This window comes from Manis pentadactyla, chromosome 6 (assembly GCF_030020395.1).
Source record: "Manis pentadactyla isolate mManPen7 chromosome 6, mManPen7.hap1, whole genome shotgun sequence".
Lineage (NCBI taxonomy): Eukaryota > Metazoa > Chordata > Mammalia > Pholidota > Manidae > Manis > Manis pentadactyla.
The window spans coordinates 49,778,016-49,796,383 of NC_080024.1; the positions used below are offsets into that span (position 1 = coordinate 49,778,016).

The 18,368-nt window shown below is 34.6% G+C and overlaps 1 protein-coding gene across 3 annotated transcripts in view; it reads right to left on the reverse strand.

The window, feature by feature from the left end:
• The window catches only part of MOB4 (MOB family member 4, phocein), a 40,992-nt gene that overhangs the window by 3,056 nt on the left and 19,568 nt on the right, over positions 1–18,368 (reverse strand). For all 3 annotated transcript variants that reach the window (XM_036900532.2, XM_036900531.2, XM_057503819.1), the window contains 3 exons: positions 8,135–8,235; positions 4,822–4,864; positions 4,547–4,633 (listed from right to left, as the gene is read on the reverse strand). In XM_036900532.2, coding sequence (XP_036756427.1) covers positions 4,547–4,633; positions 4,822–4,864; positions 8,135–8,235 — 231 coding nt within the window. The remainder of the gene's footprint in view (positions 1–4,546; positions 4,634–4,821; positions 4,865–8,134; positions 8,236–18,368) is intronic.

Genomic DNA, 18,368 nt, shown 5'->3' on the forward strand with positions numbered 1-18,368 from the left:
ACACTTTTACAACCTTTAAATCAACACTGTCCAATGAAACAATGCAAGTCACACATTTAACTTTAAATTTTCTAGTAGCCACATTTAAGAAGTAAAAAGAAACAGGTGAAATTAAATTTAATGATGTATTTTATTTAACTCTATATAGCCAAAAGTATCACTTCAATATAAAATTAGTGTAAAAAATATTGAGTTTTGGGATATTTTTGAACTAAGATATAATTCATATACCATAAAATTTCTATTTTGAAGTGTACAATTTATTAGTTTTTAGTATATAAAATCATGCAACCATCACAAACTGCATTCCAGAATATTTTCATCACTCCTGAAAGAAACCCAGTACCCAGTCACTTCTCATTCTCACCTCCCAAACCATAAGCAACAACTAATCTACTTTCTACATTATGGATTTGCCTACTTTGAGTATTTCCTAAATATCTTAAATACCCTAACAATGGGACAATATGTATCCTTTTGTGTCACTTAGCATGTTGGCCAAGCTCATCCATAGTGCAGCATAAATCAGTACTTCATTGCTTTAAAAAAAAATTAAAAAACCTTTTAAATGTTTTTAATATATACAAAAATGTTATAAAATGTTTATCCCTCTTCAGACTTTATTCCTTATTATGGCTGAAAAATATTCCACTGCATGCATGCCACATTTTGTTTATATATTCTCATCAGTTGCTAGAAATTTGGTTGTTGTAATTTTTGGCTACTGTGAATAATGTGATTGTAAGCATTAGTTCACAAGTTTTGTGTGGACATGTTTCACTTTTTATGGGGTGGAAATGATTAGTAGGAGTGGAACTGCTAAGTCATATGGTAATTTCCTCATTTTGAGGAACTTCCAAATTGTTTTTCCTAAATGGCGACAGTACTTTACAATCCCAGCATCAATTTTATGATCCCATCACTTTCTCCAAATCCTGGCCAACACTTGTTATTATCTATCATGTTTCATATTTTAGTCATTATAGTAGGTAAAGCGTATGTCATTATGGGATGCTTTTTTTTCTTCTTTCTATTAAAAAATTGTGGCAAGTTATATATAACATAAAATTTGACATTTTAACCATTTGTAAATGTACAAGTCAGCGGCATTAATTACACTCACTATTATGTAACCACTACTACTATCCGTTTCCAACCAAAGGTTTTTTCATCATCCCAAACAGAAACTCTATAACCTTTAAGCAACAACTTCCCACACTCCCCACCCACCCATTCCCTGGCAATCTCCAATCTACTTTTTCTGTCATTATGGATTTGTCCTTTCTAGATATTTCATATAAACAGAATCATACAGTGTATGTCCTTCTTTGTGTCTGGCTTATTTCACTCAGCAATGTCTTCAAGGTTCATCCTTGTAGTATCATTTATCAGAACTTTATTCTTTTTTATGGCTCAATAATATTCCATTTTATGTATATACCACATTTTCTTTATCCATTCCCATATGTATTGGATATGCATAATGACATGCACTTACTTAATGCAACTTTCTTGGTTACAATCTGTCAGTTGCTGTTATTTCTTAATGCTGATGATTATATTTCATATTAAACAAGAAAAAGGTAGACATGACAACATATGTAAATCTCACAATACATCACAAACTGGACAGCTCTCCCACTCTAAAGTGAGAATACTGTATCTTTACTATCTGCCAAAATGGAACTAGCCTTAATTCAGTTTCTTAATTGCAATTACCACATCATTTACTACTCTATGTAGCCAGTTTCTGTGAATTATCAATGAAACTGCTATGTGGATTTTCCCAGATGACAATGATACAGTCTTTACACTGCTTCAACTTATTAACACAACAAAAGTAACACCATGAATGCAATCAGTCTTCCAAATAAGTATTATTTGCTTAAGTACTAGATACTTCTTATTTTGGATAATTTGCCTTTTCAAACAAAAGAACATGAGATACTGATTTTGCAACTAAGAGTCACTTAGGTTTAACCTTAAAAGTCTGTCACTATAATGATCATTTAAAATTCTTTAATTCTGCAAAACTGGCCTAACCCAAATGAGTCAGTGTCAAGTACAGTTGACCCAAGAACCATGCAGGAACTAAGGCACCAACCCCCCATGCAGTGGAAAATCTACATGTAACTTCTGACTTCCCCCAAATTTAATTACTAATAGCCTACTGTTGACCAAAGTCTTACTGATAACATAAAGTTGATTAACACATATTTTATATATTATATGTAGCATATAGTTTTCTTGTAATAAAGCTACAGAAAATGGTTTCTTCAAAATGTCACAAATCTCCAAAAAATTTTTCCAACATACTTATTGAAAAAAATCCATGTATGAGTGGACTTGCACAATTCAAATCCATGTTGTTCAAGGGTCAACTGTAATTACTACAGATTAAAAGGGAATGCAGATCAAGGAAATGCGATGTATAGTTTAAAGCAATGACTTGTAAAGGTCATTTTTGAGATAACTAAGGAAAACTGATTATTGGAGTATGAGATGATATGAAGAAATTATTTAAAATAAAGTGTTCTTATTAACAATTGACACATCTGTACTGTCACCTTGATAAAAACTAAATGAAGAGAAAACAACATGAATTATTGTTTCATTGTGGGACCAATTATGGAGAGGAAAAGCATTATGGTAGGTTTCAAATAAATAACAAGAAATACTATGGGAAAATGACAGTCTCTTCAACAGATGGTGCTGGCAAAACTGGACAGCTACATGGAAGAGAATGAAACTGGATCACTGTCTAACCCCATACACAAAAGTAAATTCAAAATGGATCAAAGACCTGAATGTAAGTCATGAAACCATAAAACTCTTAGAAAAAAACATAGGCAAAAATCTGTTAGACATAAACATGAGCGACTTCTTCATGAACATATCTCCCTGGGCAAGGGAAACAAAAGCAAAAATGAACAAGCGGGACTACATCAAGCTGAAAAGCTTCTGTATCAGCAAAGGACACCATCAATAGAACAAAAAGGTACCCTACAGTATGGGAGAATATATTCATAAATGACAGATCTGATAAAGGCTTGACATCCAAAATATATAAAGAGCTCACGCACCTCAACAAACAAAAAGCAAATAATCCAATTAAAAAATGGGCAGAGGAGCTGAACAGACAGTTCTCCAAAGAACAAATTCAGATGGCCAACAGACACATGAAAAGATGCTCCACATCGCTAGTTATCAGAGAAATGCAAATTAAAACCACAATGAGATATCACCTCACACCAGTAAGGATGGCTACCATCCAAAAGACCAACAACAAATGTTGGCGAGGTTGTGGAGAAAGGGGAACCCTCCTACACTGCTGGTGGGAATGTAAATTAGTTCAACCATTCTGGAAAGCAGTATGGAGGTTCCTCAAAATCCTCAAAATAGACTTACCATTTGACCCAGGAATTCCCCTTCTAGGAATTTACCCTAGGAATGCAGCAGCCCAGTTTGAAAAAGACAGATGCACCCCTATGTTTATCGCAGCACTATTTACAATAGCCAAGAAATGGAAGCAACCTAAGTGTCCATCAGTAGATGAATGGATAAAGAAGATGTGGTAAATATACACAATGGAATATTATTCAGCCATAAGAAGAAAACAAATCCTACAATTTGCAACAACATGGATGGAGCTAGAGGGTATTATGCTCAGTGAAATAAGCCAAGCGGAGAAAGACAAATACCAAATGATTTCACTTATCTGTGGAGTATAAGAACAAAGGAAAAATTGAAGGAACAAACAGCAGCAGAATCACAGAACCCAAGAATGAACTAACAGGTACCAAAGGGAAATAGACTGGGGAGAATGGGAGGGTAGGGAGTCATAAGGGCGGGGAAGAAGGGGGTATTATGATTAGCATGTATAATGTGGGGGGTGGGGGAAAGGCGATGGCTGTGCAACATAGAGAAGACAAGTAGTGATTCTACAACATCTTACTATGCTGATGGACAGTGACTATAATGGGGTTTTTGGGGGGGACTTGGGGTAGGGGAGAGCCTAGTAAACATAATGTTCTTCATGTAATTGTAGATTAATGATACCAAAATTAAAAAAAAAAGAAATACTAATGAAATGTAAAGATAAAATATTAACCTATAAAGTCAAAAAACTCAAAAGTAACATTTCTACTTAACAGTCCAAGCTACTTATTACACAGATTGCTAGTTAATGAACTAGTAATCACAAACAGTATTCTTATCAAAGGAAATGACTGAACCAGAAATCTCAACAGGTATATCTCATCCATATTCATTAGATATCAGCACAATGTGACAATTGTTTTTCTGTGATAGCCAGTGAATCATAAAGTGAGTTCTAGCCCATGCAATTGCCCAATTATGAAAAATGATATTAATCAAAAGAAATCCTAAAACAGCACTATGGCAATATCCTTATAGAAAAGACCTCTAAATCAAATGGTAAAATAAACAGTGAACCAGTGAACTAAAAGCTCTAAAAATTTATTTGCTATCTTGGAGATTTAGAGTATAATGATTTTATTAATCATTCTATGTCATAAATTCTCACCTCTTTTGGAGTTTTATGAGCTGCACAAAGGAAAATCCATTGTTCAGTTGCTGTCATCTGAGTACATGTATCTGGATGGCATTCACTCTGTTAAAAATAGTTAGATTCCTTAATATGTAAAATAATAATGAAAAAGGTTATCACTACAGTTCCAAGTAAAACTCTAGAATAATTAGAAATTTTCAGTAAGTCTTTTTAAGCACATTAAGTTACAAAAACAGAAATAAAAAATAAAATCCGAGCTTTCAATTATAGCTTTAACTTAAAAGAATTACCTGAAGTTTGACAGCAAGTCCATTTAGCTCAAGACAGAATTGCCTAAAAATGCAAATATATAAATGAAAAGTCTTACCTATTTGCCACATTACTTTTAGACTATTAATTGAATTAGAATTTACAATATTAGAATGAATTTAGAATATTATTATAAAAAACAGAATCCAATTAGTACCATCCTTCCTCCTTTATCACCATTACCTGAATTTACATGGCATATTTCTTATAAAGACATATGATTAATAAATAAAATCCAATGTTAATGATCTCAGTAATGTTTAATATCAGGGTTCAGTGAGTTGATCACTTTTACACACTAGCAAATTGGTACAATCTTTCTGAGAAGTAATTTGGAAATATTTACCAAGACCCTTAGGAACTGTGTATTTTTTTTTACTAAGTCATCCTCCTAAGAATCTACTCTAATGAAATAATCAAAACTGCTTAAGTAGAGATGTTCACAGAATATACACATTAAAAACTTTTTTGAAACGTTCTAAGTGATTAGCAATTGCCAAGTAGTAAAATGTCGGTATATACATAAACATACAAAAGATTTGTTTATATTCTGCTTAAGAGCCCAGTTATGTAAAAAATTATGTGCATATGCCTATCTATATCCAAACATTCAAAGAAAAAGACTAGACATTTTATACTATATATTTTACAAGTTTTGTTCTAATTACAAACATGCTTCTTCTAATAACCTCAAACAAAACCAAATACATAATGTAGAAGAAAAAAAGTCCTTCATAATTCCCAAGAGATAATTTCCTCTTCCCAAAAGATAATTACTGTTTACATGCAAATCTTATTTTCCATGCACAAATTAAAATACACTGGGGTTATATCATACATAATTTTGTAACTTGCATTTTCTGTCAATAGATCTTGGACATTTCTTCATGATGTACTTTCCTTTTAAAACTGCCAAACTGAAAACAATGCTAGAACATAGTATGTGCTCAAAAAATATTTTTCAATAAATGAAGAATGGAGGAAATTACAAGACATTGAGATCACCACTACTTTAGAGCTGTCAAAATACTGAATGAATGTGTTCTAAGAAGCCTATCAAATTAATCATTATGTTTTCCCACCAAACAAATAAGAACACTTTGATTTCCTAAAAATGAAAAGTTAAAAACTGTGTAATTAAGAGAAAAAAGAGAGTCCTCAAAGGAAAAAAAAAAAAAAGAAACCATATATATATATGAAAAGCTATTTTTCCTTATTTAAAGCACATCATAATAGAAAAAAATTAAAAGATAAGGGTCAAATTTTCAGTTGTCTCTAACTACTTCCTTTTCTGATGCCCAATAATAGTGCTATTCTTATATTGTAAAAATATCACTATTTCTGAGTCACCACATCACCCTCTACTGCCCCAATCTGTAGGCTGCCATGTTAATGTGTTTTAGTTGTTTTCCATTAAGTGGTAATAATGACAGGTGGTAATAAACAAGTTTCTCATTTAGTCCAACCCACTATGGCCATCAGCAAAATCAAGCTAACTGATGTGGAGGTGGGGTACAATCTGTGACAAACAGTGCAAACCTAATAGCTTCAAGTTATTCAACACAAAGCTAATGTTGTGTGGCTGAAGAGACAAGTCAGAGCTGAAATCCAGCCTACACTCTATTGTTACTAAGCCATGTATCCAGGCACGGGATTGCACTCACTCAGAAGAAGGAGCATCTTCCTAACTACAAAGATTCAGTATGGGCTAGTGGGAGGTTTGACTGAAATCATGACTCAATTCCCATTTCTACTATTACAGTACAATATAATCAACTACATTAACCAATAACAGTAAGTGTTAAGCCTTCAATCAATAACATCAAACACATGCAGAAATCAAAAGGCTCCTTTTAAAACTCTTTCTGTTGAACTATAAAGGTGTATACACTATGATAAAAAGACAAATATATGTGATATACAATATACATAAATACAAAACCAAAAAAGTGGCTAACATTCAGAAAAACATAACAAAAGTAAAAACAACAGCACCAGAACAAATGGAATATGCATGAGAAGGGTTTTGTAGTTTTATATAATGCATATTTCATAGTCTAAACAGGAAGGAAAAGATTTTCTTAGGTCTGAAATAAAACCCTTGTAAACTAAAACCAGCCCTCACTTGTTAGAAATTATACTTGTAGTGAAAAAAATCCTTATTTTCATTATTACACCCCAAAAGATATGAAAATAGTAATTTTCAGAGCTGATTAAAATATGGCAGAGGAAATATACTAAAGTGCTCTGTTTTGTATCATAAGAATGGGAAAATATCTACATAGTCATATTTTAAATTATCAAGCATTGAGATATTTATTCAAAAACCAACTAGAAGATATTTTACTAAAGTGCTCTATTTTGATTTAAGAATGGGAAAATATCTACATAATCATACTTTAAATTATCATGCATTGAGATATATACTTAAAAACCAACTAGATCAAGTAGTCAAGTGATTTGTCCAAGAATCTGACAGAGTACAAAGAAGTCTTGGCATCCTAAAACTACTGAACTGTTATGACAAGACATTATGTCATAGCATTATCTAGCCAAGAAATCTGTAGCATCAAAAAGTGCTTTGTCTACAAATTGAGGCACTCATCACAGGAAATGTGGTCTAATTTATTGAAGAAAAATCTTTTTCTTTTCTACTTGTTATTTAAAAATCAACAAACACTGATGAACATGTATCTCATAAGGCATTCTTTATAATAAGCCTACCCACTCATCCCAACTCCTATTTACAGTGAAAAGTTTATAACTTTGAAAAACAACCCAGTGACTTCAGAATATAGCTGATTATAAAATTAACTCTAGTTAACCAGTTATTCAATAGTCATCTATTTTCTCATTTAAAGGATATTAATGAAAAGCTCTAAAACTCCTAACTTTGGAATTATAATTAATCTCTATTTATTAAAGGGAAGACTGGAAGTTCACAGTACTTAATTGGTAACTTATCAAACACCAAGCCTAAACTAGAACTTTGATATGATCCTAGTTTTTCATGAGTGGATGATTGGAAATAACAGATGTGTGGTTAAGGGACATGATTAAGGGAAATGGTGTAAACCCAAAATATATAAGGCCCAAATCCATAAATATAGAAGACAATTGGTAAATAACGAAGTTTAAAACTTTCTAACATTCAAAACACAAAACTTGAGAATTTGGCTTCTTGGTCTACAGTCACATAATGATTTTATTTATGATTAATAATCATCATTAATATTAAAGGTTATTTTTACTAATTGAAGTACTATTACTGTATTGATTAGCATAAGGACTTACCTTAAGTGTTCATACTTCCATACACCTTCATCTTGGCCTTCAGGTGGTTCAAGAATTTTATCAATATTAGAACAATCTGCTCTTATGTTCTGTTGAATATACTAAAAACAAAGAAGTTCTTAAAGTGAATTGAAATATTCTGCATGGTAAATCTTACACTAAATATATTTAGTTTTGAATACATAATCACTCTTGGGTTTAATCACTCTTAGGTTTAACTTCTGGGTTAGTCACAAAATAGAACACCAAGTACAGAATCATAATCAGTTATTCAGAAAAAAGAAGGTAACTCTTACCTATTTTCCAATTTAACTTCTTTGGGATAAGACCTACTACATAATTGCAGATATGGTAATTACCAGAATTGGAACTGGGATCAAAACTGCAAACCATAATTTTCATGTAAACTTACAATACGGATAACGTAAATACAACTGGACAAGGTACATATTTTATGATTCCATTCACAAGAAGTATCTAGAATAGGCAAATCGATAGAGACACAAAATAGATTCATAGTTGCTTAGGACTGGGGAAAGACGGGGATAGAAAGGAGACCAGAGATAACTGCTAATGGGGATAAAGTGCCTTTCTGCAGCAGGGGGAATGTTTTAAAATTAGATTATGGTGAACATACAACCTGTGAATAAACTGAAAACCAGTGAATTGTGTATTTTAAATGAGTGATTTCTGTAGTATGTTAATGTGCCCAACAAAGTTGTTTTAAAAAATGACTAGCAGAAAGACTAAGTTAAAAAAGGCAAACAGACAAACAGCAAGGAGGTTTGCTTCCAATTTAAATAAAGTTAAACAAAACTCTAAACTTCTGATCTTTTTTATGCTTCATTAAATCTTTGCTTAAATACCCTGAAATATGAATAGGCTAGACTGAAATTTTAGAACTGAAAATACAAAACCAAAATAAAATGCTCACTGGAGTCAACAGCAAAATGGAAGCAAAATGGAAATGACCAAGCAAATAGTAGATAACTTGAAGACAGAGAAATAGCAATTATCTAATCTGGACAACAGAAAGAAAAAAAGATTAAAAATAGTAACAACAGTAACAGAACAGAGCATCAGGAACTTGTGGGACAATGGGAAGTTTAAAAGTCATGTTACCAGAGTCTCAGAAAAGAAGAAAAAAAATGTGATGTTAAAAAATATATCTGAAAAATAATGGCTGAAAAGTTACCAAGTTTGGTAAAGATGTAAATTTACACATCCAAGAAGCTGAGTGGGCAGGAGGGAAAAGCGTAACAAAGAGTTACTATTGCTTAATGGGTACAGAATTTCAGTTGGGAAAGATGAAAAAGTTCAGAAGATTTGCAATAGCTAAGGTACGGAAGCAACCTAAGTGTCCATGAACAGATGAATGGATAAAGAAGATGTGGTACATATACACAATGGAATATTGTTCAGTCATAAAAAGAAAAGATATCCTACCATTTGCAACAACATGGATGGATCTGGAGGGTATTATGCTCAGTGAAATAAGCCAGGCAGGGAAAGACAAATAACACATGATTTCACTTATTTGTGGAGTATAAAAACAAGGCAAAACAAAATGAACAAAACAGCAGCAGACTCATAGACACTGATAAGTGACTAGTGGTTACCAAGGGGGAGGGGTTGGGGCAGGTGGGAGGAGAGAGTGAGGAGGATGAAGGGTCACAATAATTTGCAATCACAATATATATTGGTCACTGGGAATGTAGTATAGCATGGAGAATATAATCAGTGATTCCATAACATCTTCTTACATTGATAGATAGTAACTGCACTAGAAGGGGTGAGGATTTAATAATATGGGTAACTACTGAACCACTCTATTGTATATTAGAAACCAACATAAGATGGTATATCAATGATTCTTCAAAAAAAAAAAGTTCAGGAGATGGAGGTGCTAATAGTTGCCCAACAATGTAAATATGTTTAATGCCACAGAACTATACATTTAGAAATGGCAAAATGGTACATTTTGTTATGTATATTTTATCACAGTTAAAAACAAAACAAACAACAAAAAAAGTGACCACAAAAGAGGAAAACCCAAGAAATTCATGTCCAGACACATATTCAACCTGCCAAAAACTAAAAATAAAGCCAGCCAAAAAAGATCCATTACATATAGAATAAGGATTCAAATGACTGAGCCTTCTCATCAGAAACCAAAGCAGCAAAGAAATGGAACATTTTAAAACTGCTGAAAGATTATACCTGTAAACCCAGAATTCTGTATCTAACAAAAATACCCTTTAGAAATGAAGATAAAGACATTTTCAGATGAAAAAAAACTTAAGGAGAATTCCCAGCCAAGAGACCACTCTAAAAGAATTGCTAAAGGATATTCTTCAGACAGAGGAAAATAATAATACCAGAAGGAAACCTAGAATATCAAGAGCAACAGAAATTATAAATATCTGGGTATAAATATGACAGACCATTCTCCTCTTGAATTCTTTAAAATATGTCTGGCAGAGGAAATAAAAAAATAACATTGCCTGATGGGGTTTTTTCAATGTATACAGCTGTAATATAGAAAGGTACAGCATTAAGAGGGAGGACAAAGGATGTATATAATAGTAGTTTCTACATTTCAATCAAAGTGGTAAAATACTGGTTCTGAGCAGACTGTGAAAACTTATGTATTTAGTAATCTCTACAGCAATCATCAAAAAATACGTATAAAGAAAAACTGTCAAAATCAGAATAAATTGAAATACTAAAAATGTTCAAATAACCCTTATAAATAGGGAGAAAAGGGAAAACAGGGGAACAAAAAAACAAAGGGGATAACCTGAAAACAAGTAATACAATGGGAAACCTAAATCTAAGCATATCTATCAATAGCTACATTAACATGAAATGGCCTAAATACACCAAAGAGATAAAGGTTGTAAGAAAGAACAAAAAAATATGACCCAACTATATACTGTCTACAAGAAACTTCCTTTAAATATAATGGTATAGGTAGTTTTGTTAAAAGTACAAAAATGGAAAAAGATATACCATACAGATATGAATCAAAAGAAAGTTGCAAGGAATTAAAAGATGGGTCAACATTAAAAAAAAGAAAAAAATACACAATGTTTAACACTACATTAATATACAAAGGGAAAAAACACACAATTATCTCAATGCAGTCAAGACATCTGACAAAATCCCATACCTTTCATGATAAAAACACTTAGAAAACTAGGTATAGAAGAGAACATGATGAAGGCAATATGAAAAAGGGTATTTATGAAAAACCCACAGGTAATATCATACTCACTGATGCAAGACTGAAAGCTTTCCCTCTAAAATCATGAGACAAGGATGCCTGCTTTCTTCACTACTATTCAACACTGCCCTGAAGTTCTACCCAGAGCAATCAGACAAGAAAAGTAAATAAAGGTTATCTCTATTCGCAGATAACATGACCCTATATACAGAAATCCAAAAAATCCACAAAAAAGTTAATAAAGCTAACAAATGAATTTAGCAAAACAACAGGATACAAAATTAATATACAAAAAAAAGTTGTGTTCCTATATACCTTCAGTAAACAATCCAAAAAGGAAATTGAGAAAGCACTTCCACCTATAAAAGTATCTGACAGAATAAAATAAAATACCTTGGAATAAACTTCGATAAGAAGGTTAAATATTTGTATACTGAAAACTGTAAAACATGGCTGAAAGTAATTGACAAGGACCTAAATGAACTGAAAAACATCCATGGGCAGGAAAACTTAGTATTGTTACAAAGATGCCAATATTACCCAAAGTAATCTAGAGATTCTACGCAATCCCTATCAATATTTCAACAATCTTTCTTGAAGAAATGGAATAGCCAATTCTCAAATTTATATGGAATTGCAATGGGCATCAAGTAACTAAAATAATCTTAAAAAGAAAAAGTTGGAGGATTCACACCTCCAGTTTCAAAATTTAACATAAAACTCCAATAATCAATCTCACCTCATACCTGTCAGAGTGGCTGTTATCAAAAAGACAACCAGTAACAAGTGCTGGTAAAGCTTTGGAGAAAAGGAAACCCTCACACACTGTTGGTACTGGGAATGTGAACTGATGCAGCCATTATGGAAAATTACTCCAAAAATTAAAACTATAACTACCACATGATCCAGAAATTCCACCTCTGGGTATTTATCCGAAACAAAAATACCAATTTAGATATGTATGTATCTCTATGTTCATAACAGCATCACTTACAATAGCAAAGATAAACACACAACCTAAAGTGTCCATCAATGGATGAAAGGATAAAGATGTGTAATGGACACATAATGGAATACCAGTCAACCACAAACATGAATGAAATCTTGTCATTTGCAACAACATGGATGAACCTAGAAAGTATTACACTGAGTGAAGTAAGTCGGACAGAGAAAGACAAACACTGTAGGATTTCACTTATATATGGAATCTAAAAAAACAAAACAAATGAACAAACAAAAATAGAAATAGACTCACAGACACAGAAAACAAACTATTGCTTACAGGGTGGGGGTGGTGAATTGGTGAAGGGAATTAAGAGGTACAAACTTAAAGTTATGAAATAAAAATGCCAAGGGGATGTAATATACAGCAGAAGAAATATCATCAATACTGTTTTAATAAATTTGTATGGTGACAGATGATAACTAGACTTATTGTAGGGCTCATTTCATAATGTATAAAAATATCAAATCATTGTGTGTCAACTATTTTTTAAAAAGCTCCACTAATCATAACAGTGTAAAATTCGTAAGGACAAGATGAGAAGCCAAGATGGCGGCGTGAGTAGAGCAGCGGAAATCTCCTCCCAAAACCATATATATTTTTGAAAATACAACAAATACAATTATCTCTAAAAGAGAGACCAGAAGATACAGGACAACAGCTAGGCTACATCTACACCTGCGAGAACCCAGCACCTCGCGAAGGGGATAAGATACAAGCTGCAGCCCGGTGGGACCTGAGCACCCCTCACCCAGCTCCTGGTGGGAGGAGAGGAGTCGGAGCGGGGAGGAAGAGAGAGCCCAGGACTGCTAAACACCCAGCCCTAGCCATCCGCACTGGAAGCGCAGACACACAGTGCGTGGGGTGCTGGATACTACGGAAACGGGACAGTAAAACCTGTGAGTGGGACCCCACAGCCGGTGCCCCTGGGACAAAGAAAAGCGAGTGCTTTTTGAAAGACTTAAAGGGACAGGGATCCCACAGTGGGACGGAGACACCCCACGTCCTGAGACACTTAGCCCAGCAGCTGGGAATCCCAGGGAACTCCAGGCACTCTAAACCCCTGGACAGCAGCGCAGCTCGGAGGCCCCTCACGGAGATAAACAGCCTCCCACCCATTTCCCCTCTAACGCCACTCCGCTGTACTGGAACAGCAGCTTGAGGCAGGCCACACACGCAGCAGCAGGACAGAGCTTCTTTCACAGTGTCCGAGTAAGAATCAGAGACCCCATCTGCATGAAGCTGCCCAGCATAAGTCGCTAGGGGTCACCATTTTCCCAGAAGAGGAAGGCCACAAACCAGCAAGAAGGGACGTTCTCACAGCCAACACATGCAGCAGCTCCCCACAACTACCTCTATCGCCATGAAAAGGCAGAACAATTTGACACAGACCAGACTAACCCAGACAACCTCCCCTGAGAAGGATTCTGGGGAGATAGACCTACCCAATCTTCCTGAAAAAGAATTCAAAATAAAGGTCATAACCATGCTGATGGAGCTGCAGAGAAAAATGCAAGAGCTAAGTGATGAAGTCCGGAAGGAGATTACAGAAATGAAACAATCTCTGGAAGGATTTATAAGCAGAATGGGTAAGATGCAAGAGGCCATTGATGGAATAGAAACCAGAGAACAGGAACGCATAGAAGCTGACACAGAGAGAGATAAAAGGATCTCCAGGAATGAAACAATATTAAGAGAACTGTGTGACCAATCCAAACGGAACAATATCCACATTATAGGGGTATCAGAAGAAGAATAGAGAGAAAAAGGGATAGAAAGTGTATTTGAAGAAATAATTGCTGAATACTTCCTCAAACTGGGGGAGAAAATAATCGTTCAGACCACAGAAGTACACAGAACTCCCAAAAGAAGGAACCCAAGGAGGACAACCCCAAGACACATAATCATTAAAATGGCAAAGATCAAGGACAAGGAAAGAGTTTTAAAGGCAGCTAGAGAGAGGAAAAAGGTCACCTACAAAGGAAAATCCATCAGGCTATCATCAGAATTCTCAACAGAAACCTTACAGGCCAGAAGAGAATGGCATGATATATTTAATGCAATGAAACAGAAGGGCCTTGAACCAAGAATACTGTATCCAGCATTATTATCATTTAAATATGAATGAGGGACTAAACAATTCCCAGATAAGCAACAGTTGAGGGAATTTGCCTCCCACAAACCACCTCTACAGGGTATTTTAGAGGGGCTGCTCTAGATGGGAGCACTCCTAAGGCCAAACAGATGTCACCGGACAAAATAAAATCACAGCAAAGAAAGCAGACCAACCAAACACTAAGTAAAGGCAAAAAAAAAAATCAACTACCCACAAAATCAATTAAAGGAAACACAAAAGAGCACAGAATAAAACACCCAACATATAATGAATGGAGGAGGAGGAATAAGAAGGGAGAGAAATAATCACCAGACAGTGTCTATAATAGCTCAATAAGTGAGTTAAGTTAGGCAGTAAGATACTAAAGAAGCTAACCTTGAACCTTTGGTAACCACAAATCTAAAGCCTGAAATGGCAATAAGTACATAACTTTCAATAATCACCCTAAATGTAAATGGACTGAATGCACCAATCAAAAGACATAGAGTAATAGAATGGATAAAAAAACAAGACCCATCTATATGCTGCTTACAAGAGACCCACCTCAAACCCAAAGACATGCACAGACTAAAAGTCAAGGGATGGAAAAAGTTATTCCATACAAACAACAGGGAGAAATAAGCAGGTGTTGCAGTACTAGTATCACACAAAATAGACTTCAAAACAAAGAAAGTAACAAAAGATAAAGAAGGACATTACATAAGGATAAGGGCTCAGTCCAACAAGAGGATATAACCATTATTAATACATATACATCCAACACAGGAGCACCAGCATATGTGAAACAAATACTAACAGAACTAAAGGAGGAAATAGAATGCAATGCATTCATTTTAGGAGACTTCAACATACCACTCACTCCAAAGGATAGATCCACCGGACAGAAAATAAGTAAGGACACAGAGGCGCTGAACAACACACTAGAACAGATGGACCTAATAGACATCTATAGAACTCTACATCCAAAAGCAACAGGATACACACTTCTCAAGTGCACATGGAACATTCTCCAGAATAGACCACATACTAGGCCACAAAAAGAGCCTCAGTAAATTCAAAAAGATTGAAATTCTACCGACCAACTTTTCAGACCAAAAGGAATGAAACGAGAAGTAAATTGTTCAAAGAAAGCAAAAAGGCCAACAAACACATGGAGGCTTAATAACATGCTCTTAAATAATCAATGGATCAACGACAAAATTAAAACAGAGATCAAGCAATATATGAAACAAATGACAACAACACAAAGCCCCAACTTCTGTGGTACGCAGCAAAAGCAGTCTTAAGAGAAAAGTATATAGCAATCCAGGCATATTTGAAGAAGGAAGAACAATCCCAAATGAATAGTCTCATGTCACAATTATCGAAATTGAAAAAAGAAAAACAAATGAGGCCTAAAGACAGCAGAAGGAGGAACATAATAAAGATCAGAAAATAAATAAATAAAATTGAGAAGAATAAAACAATCGAATAAATCAATGAAACCAAGAGCTGGTTCTTTGAGAAAATAAACAAAATAGATAAGCCTCTAGTCAGATTTATTAAGAGGAAAAGAGAATCAACACACATCAACAGAATCAGAAAAGAGAAAGGAAAAAATCATGACGGACCCCATAGAAATACAAAGAATTATTAGAGAATACTATGAAAACTTATATGCTAACAAGCTGGAAAACCTACAAGAAATGGACAACTTCCTAGAAAAATACAACCTTCCAAGACTGACCAAGGAAGAAACACAAAATCTAAACAAACCAATTACCAGCAAAGAAATTAAAGCGGTAATAAAAAAAATACCCAAGAACAAAACCCCCAGACCAGATGGATTTACCTCAGAATTTTATCAGACATACAGAGAACACATAATACCTACCCTCCTTAAAGTTTTCCAAAAAATAAAAGAGGAGGGAATACTCCCAAACTCATTCTATGAAGCTAACATCACCCTAATACCAAAACCAGGCAAAGACACCACCAAAAAAGAAAACTACAGACCAATATCCCTGATGAACGTAGATGCAAAAATACTCAACAAAATATTAGCAAACCGAATTCAAAAATACATTAAAAGGATCATACACCATGACCAAGTGGGATTCATCCCAGGGATGCAAGGATGGTACAACATTCGAAAGTCCATCAACATTATCCACCACATCAACAAAAAGAAAGACAAAAACCAGATGATCATCTCCATAGATGCTGAAAATGCATTTGACAAAGTTCAACATCCATTCATGATAAAAACTCTCAGCAAAATGGGAATAGAGGGCAAGTACCTCAACAGAATAAAGGCCATATACGATAAGCCCACAGCCAACATCATACTGAACAGCGATAAGCTGAAAGCTTTTCCTATGAGATCGGGAACAAGACAGGGATGCCCACTCTCCCCACTGTTATTCAACATAGTACTGCAGGTCCTAGCCACGGCAATTAGACAAAACAAAGAAATACAAGGAATCCAAATTGCTAAAGAAGTTAAACTGTCACTATTTGCAGATGACATGATATTGTACATAAAAAACCCTAAAGACTCCACTCCGAAACTACTAGAACAGATAACGGAATACAGCAAAGTTGCAGTATACAAAATTAACACACAGAAATCTGTTGCTCTCCTATACACTAACAATGAACAAATAGAAAGAGAAATCAGGAAAACAATTTCATTCACAATTACATCAAAAAGAATAAAATACCTAGGCATAAACCTAACCAAGGAAGTGAAAGACCTATACCCTGAAAACTATAAGACACTCTTAAGAGAAATTAAAGAGGACACTAGCAAATGGAAACTCATCCCATGCTCTTGGCTAGGAAGAATTAATACCATCAAAATGGCCATCCTGCCCAAAGCAATATACAGATTTGATGCAATCCCTATCAATTACCAACATTCTTCAAAAAACTGGAACAAATAATTCAAAAATTCATATGGAAATGCCAAAGACCCCGAATAACCAAAGTAATCCTGAGAAGGAAGAATAAAGTGGGGGGGAATCTCGCTCCCCAACTTCAAGCTCTACTACAAAGCCACAGTAATCAAGACAATTTGGTACTGGCATAAGAACAGAGCCACAGACCAGTGGAACAGAATAGAGACCCCAGATATGAACTCAAACAGATATGGTCAATTAATATACGATAAAGGAGCCATGGACATACAATGTAGAAATGACAGTCTCTTCAACACATGGTATTGGCAAAACTGGACAGCTACATGTAAGAGAATGAAACTGGATCACTGTCTAACCCCATACACAAAAGTAAATTCAAAATGGATCAAAGACCTGACTGTAAGTCATGAAACCATAAAACTCCTAGAAAAAACATAGGCAAAAATCTCTTGGACATAAACATGAGCGACTTCTTCATGAACATATCTCCCCGGGCAAGGGAAACAAAAGCAAAAATGAACAAGTGGGACTACATCAAGCTGAAAAGCTTCTGTACAGCAAAGGACACCATCAACAGAACAAAAAGGTACCCTACAGTATGGGAGAATATATTCATAAATGACAGATCTGATAAAGGCTTGACATCCAAAATATATTAAGTGCTCATACATCTCAACAAACAAAAAGCAAATAATCCAATTAAAAATGGGCAGAGGAGCTGAACAGACAGTTCTCCAAAGAACAAATTCAGATGGCCAACAGACACATGAAAAGATGCTCCACATCACTAATCATCAGAAAAATGCAAATTAAAACCACAATGAGATATCACCTGACACCAGTAAGGATCGCCATCATTGAAAAGACAAACAACAACAAATGTTGGCGAGGTTGTGGAGAAAGGGGAACCCTCCTACACTGCTGGTGGGAATGTAAATTAGTTCAACCATTGTGGAAAGCAGTATGGAGGTTCCTCAAAAAGCTCAAAA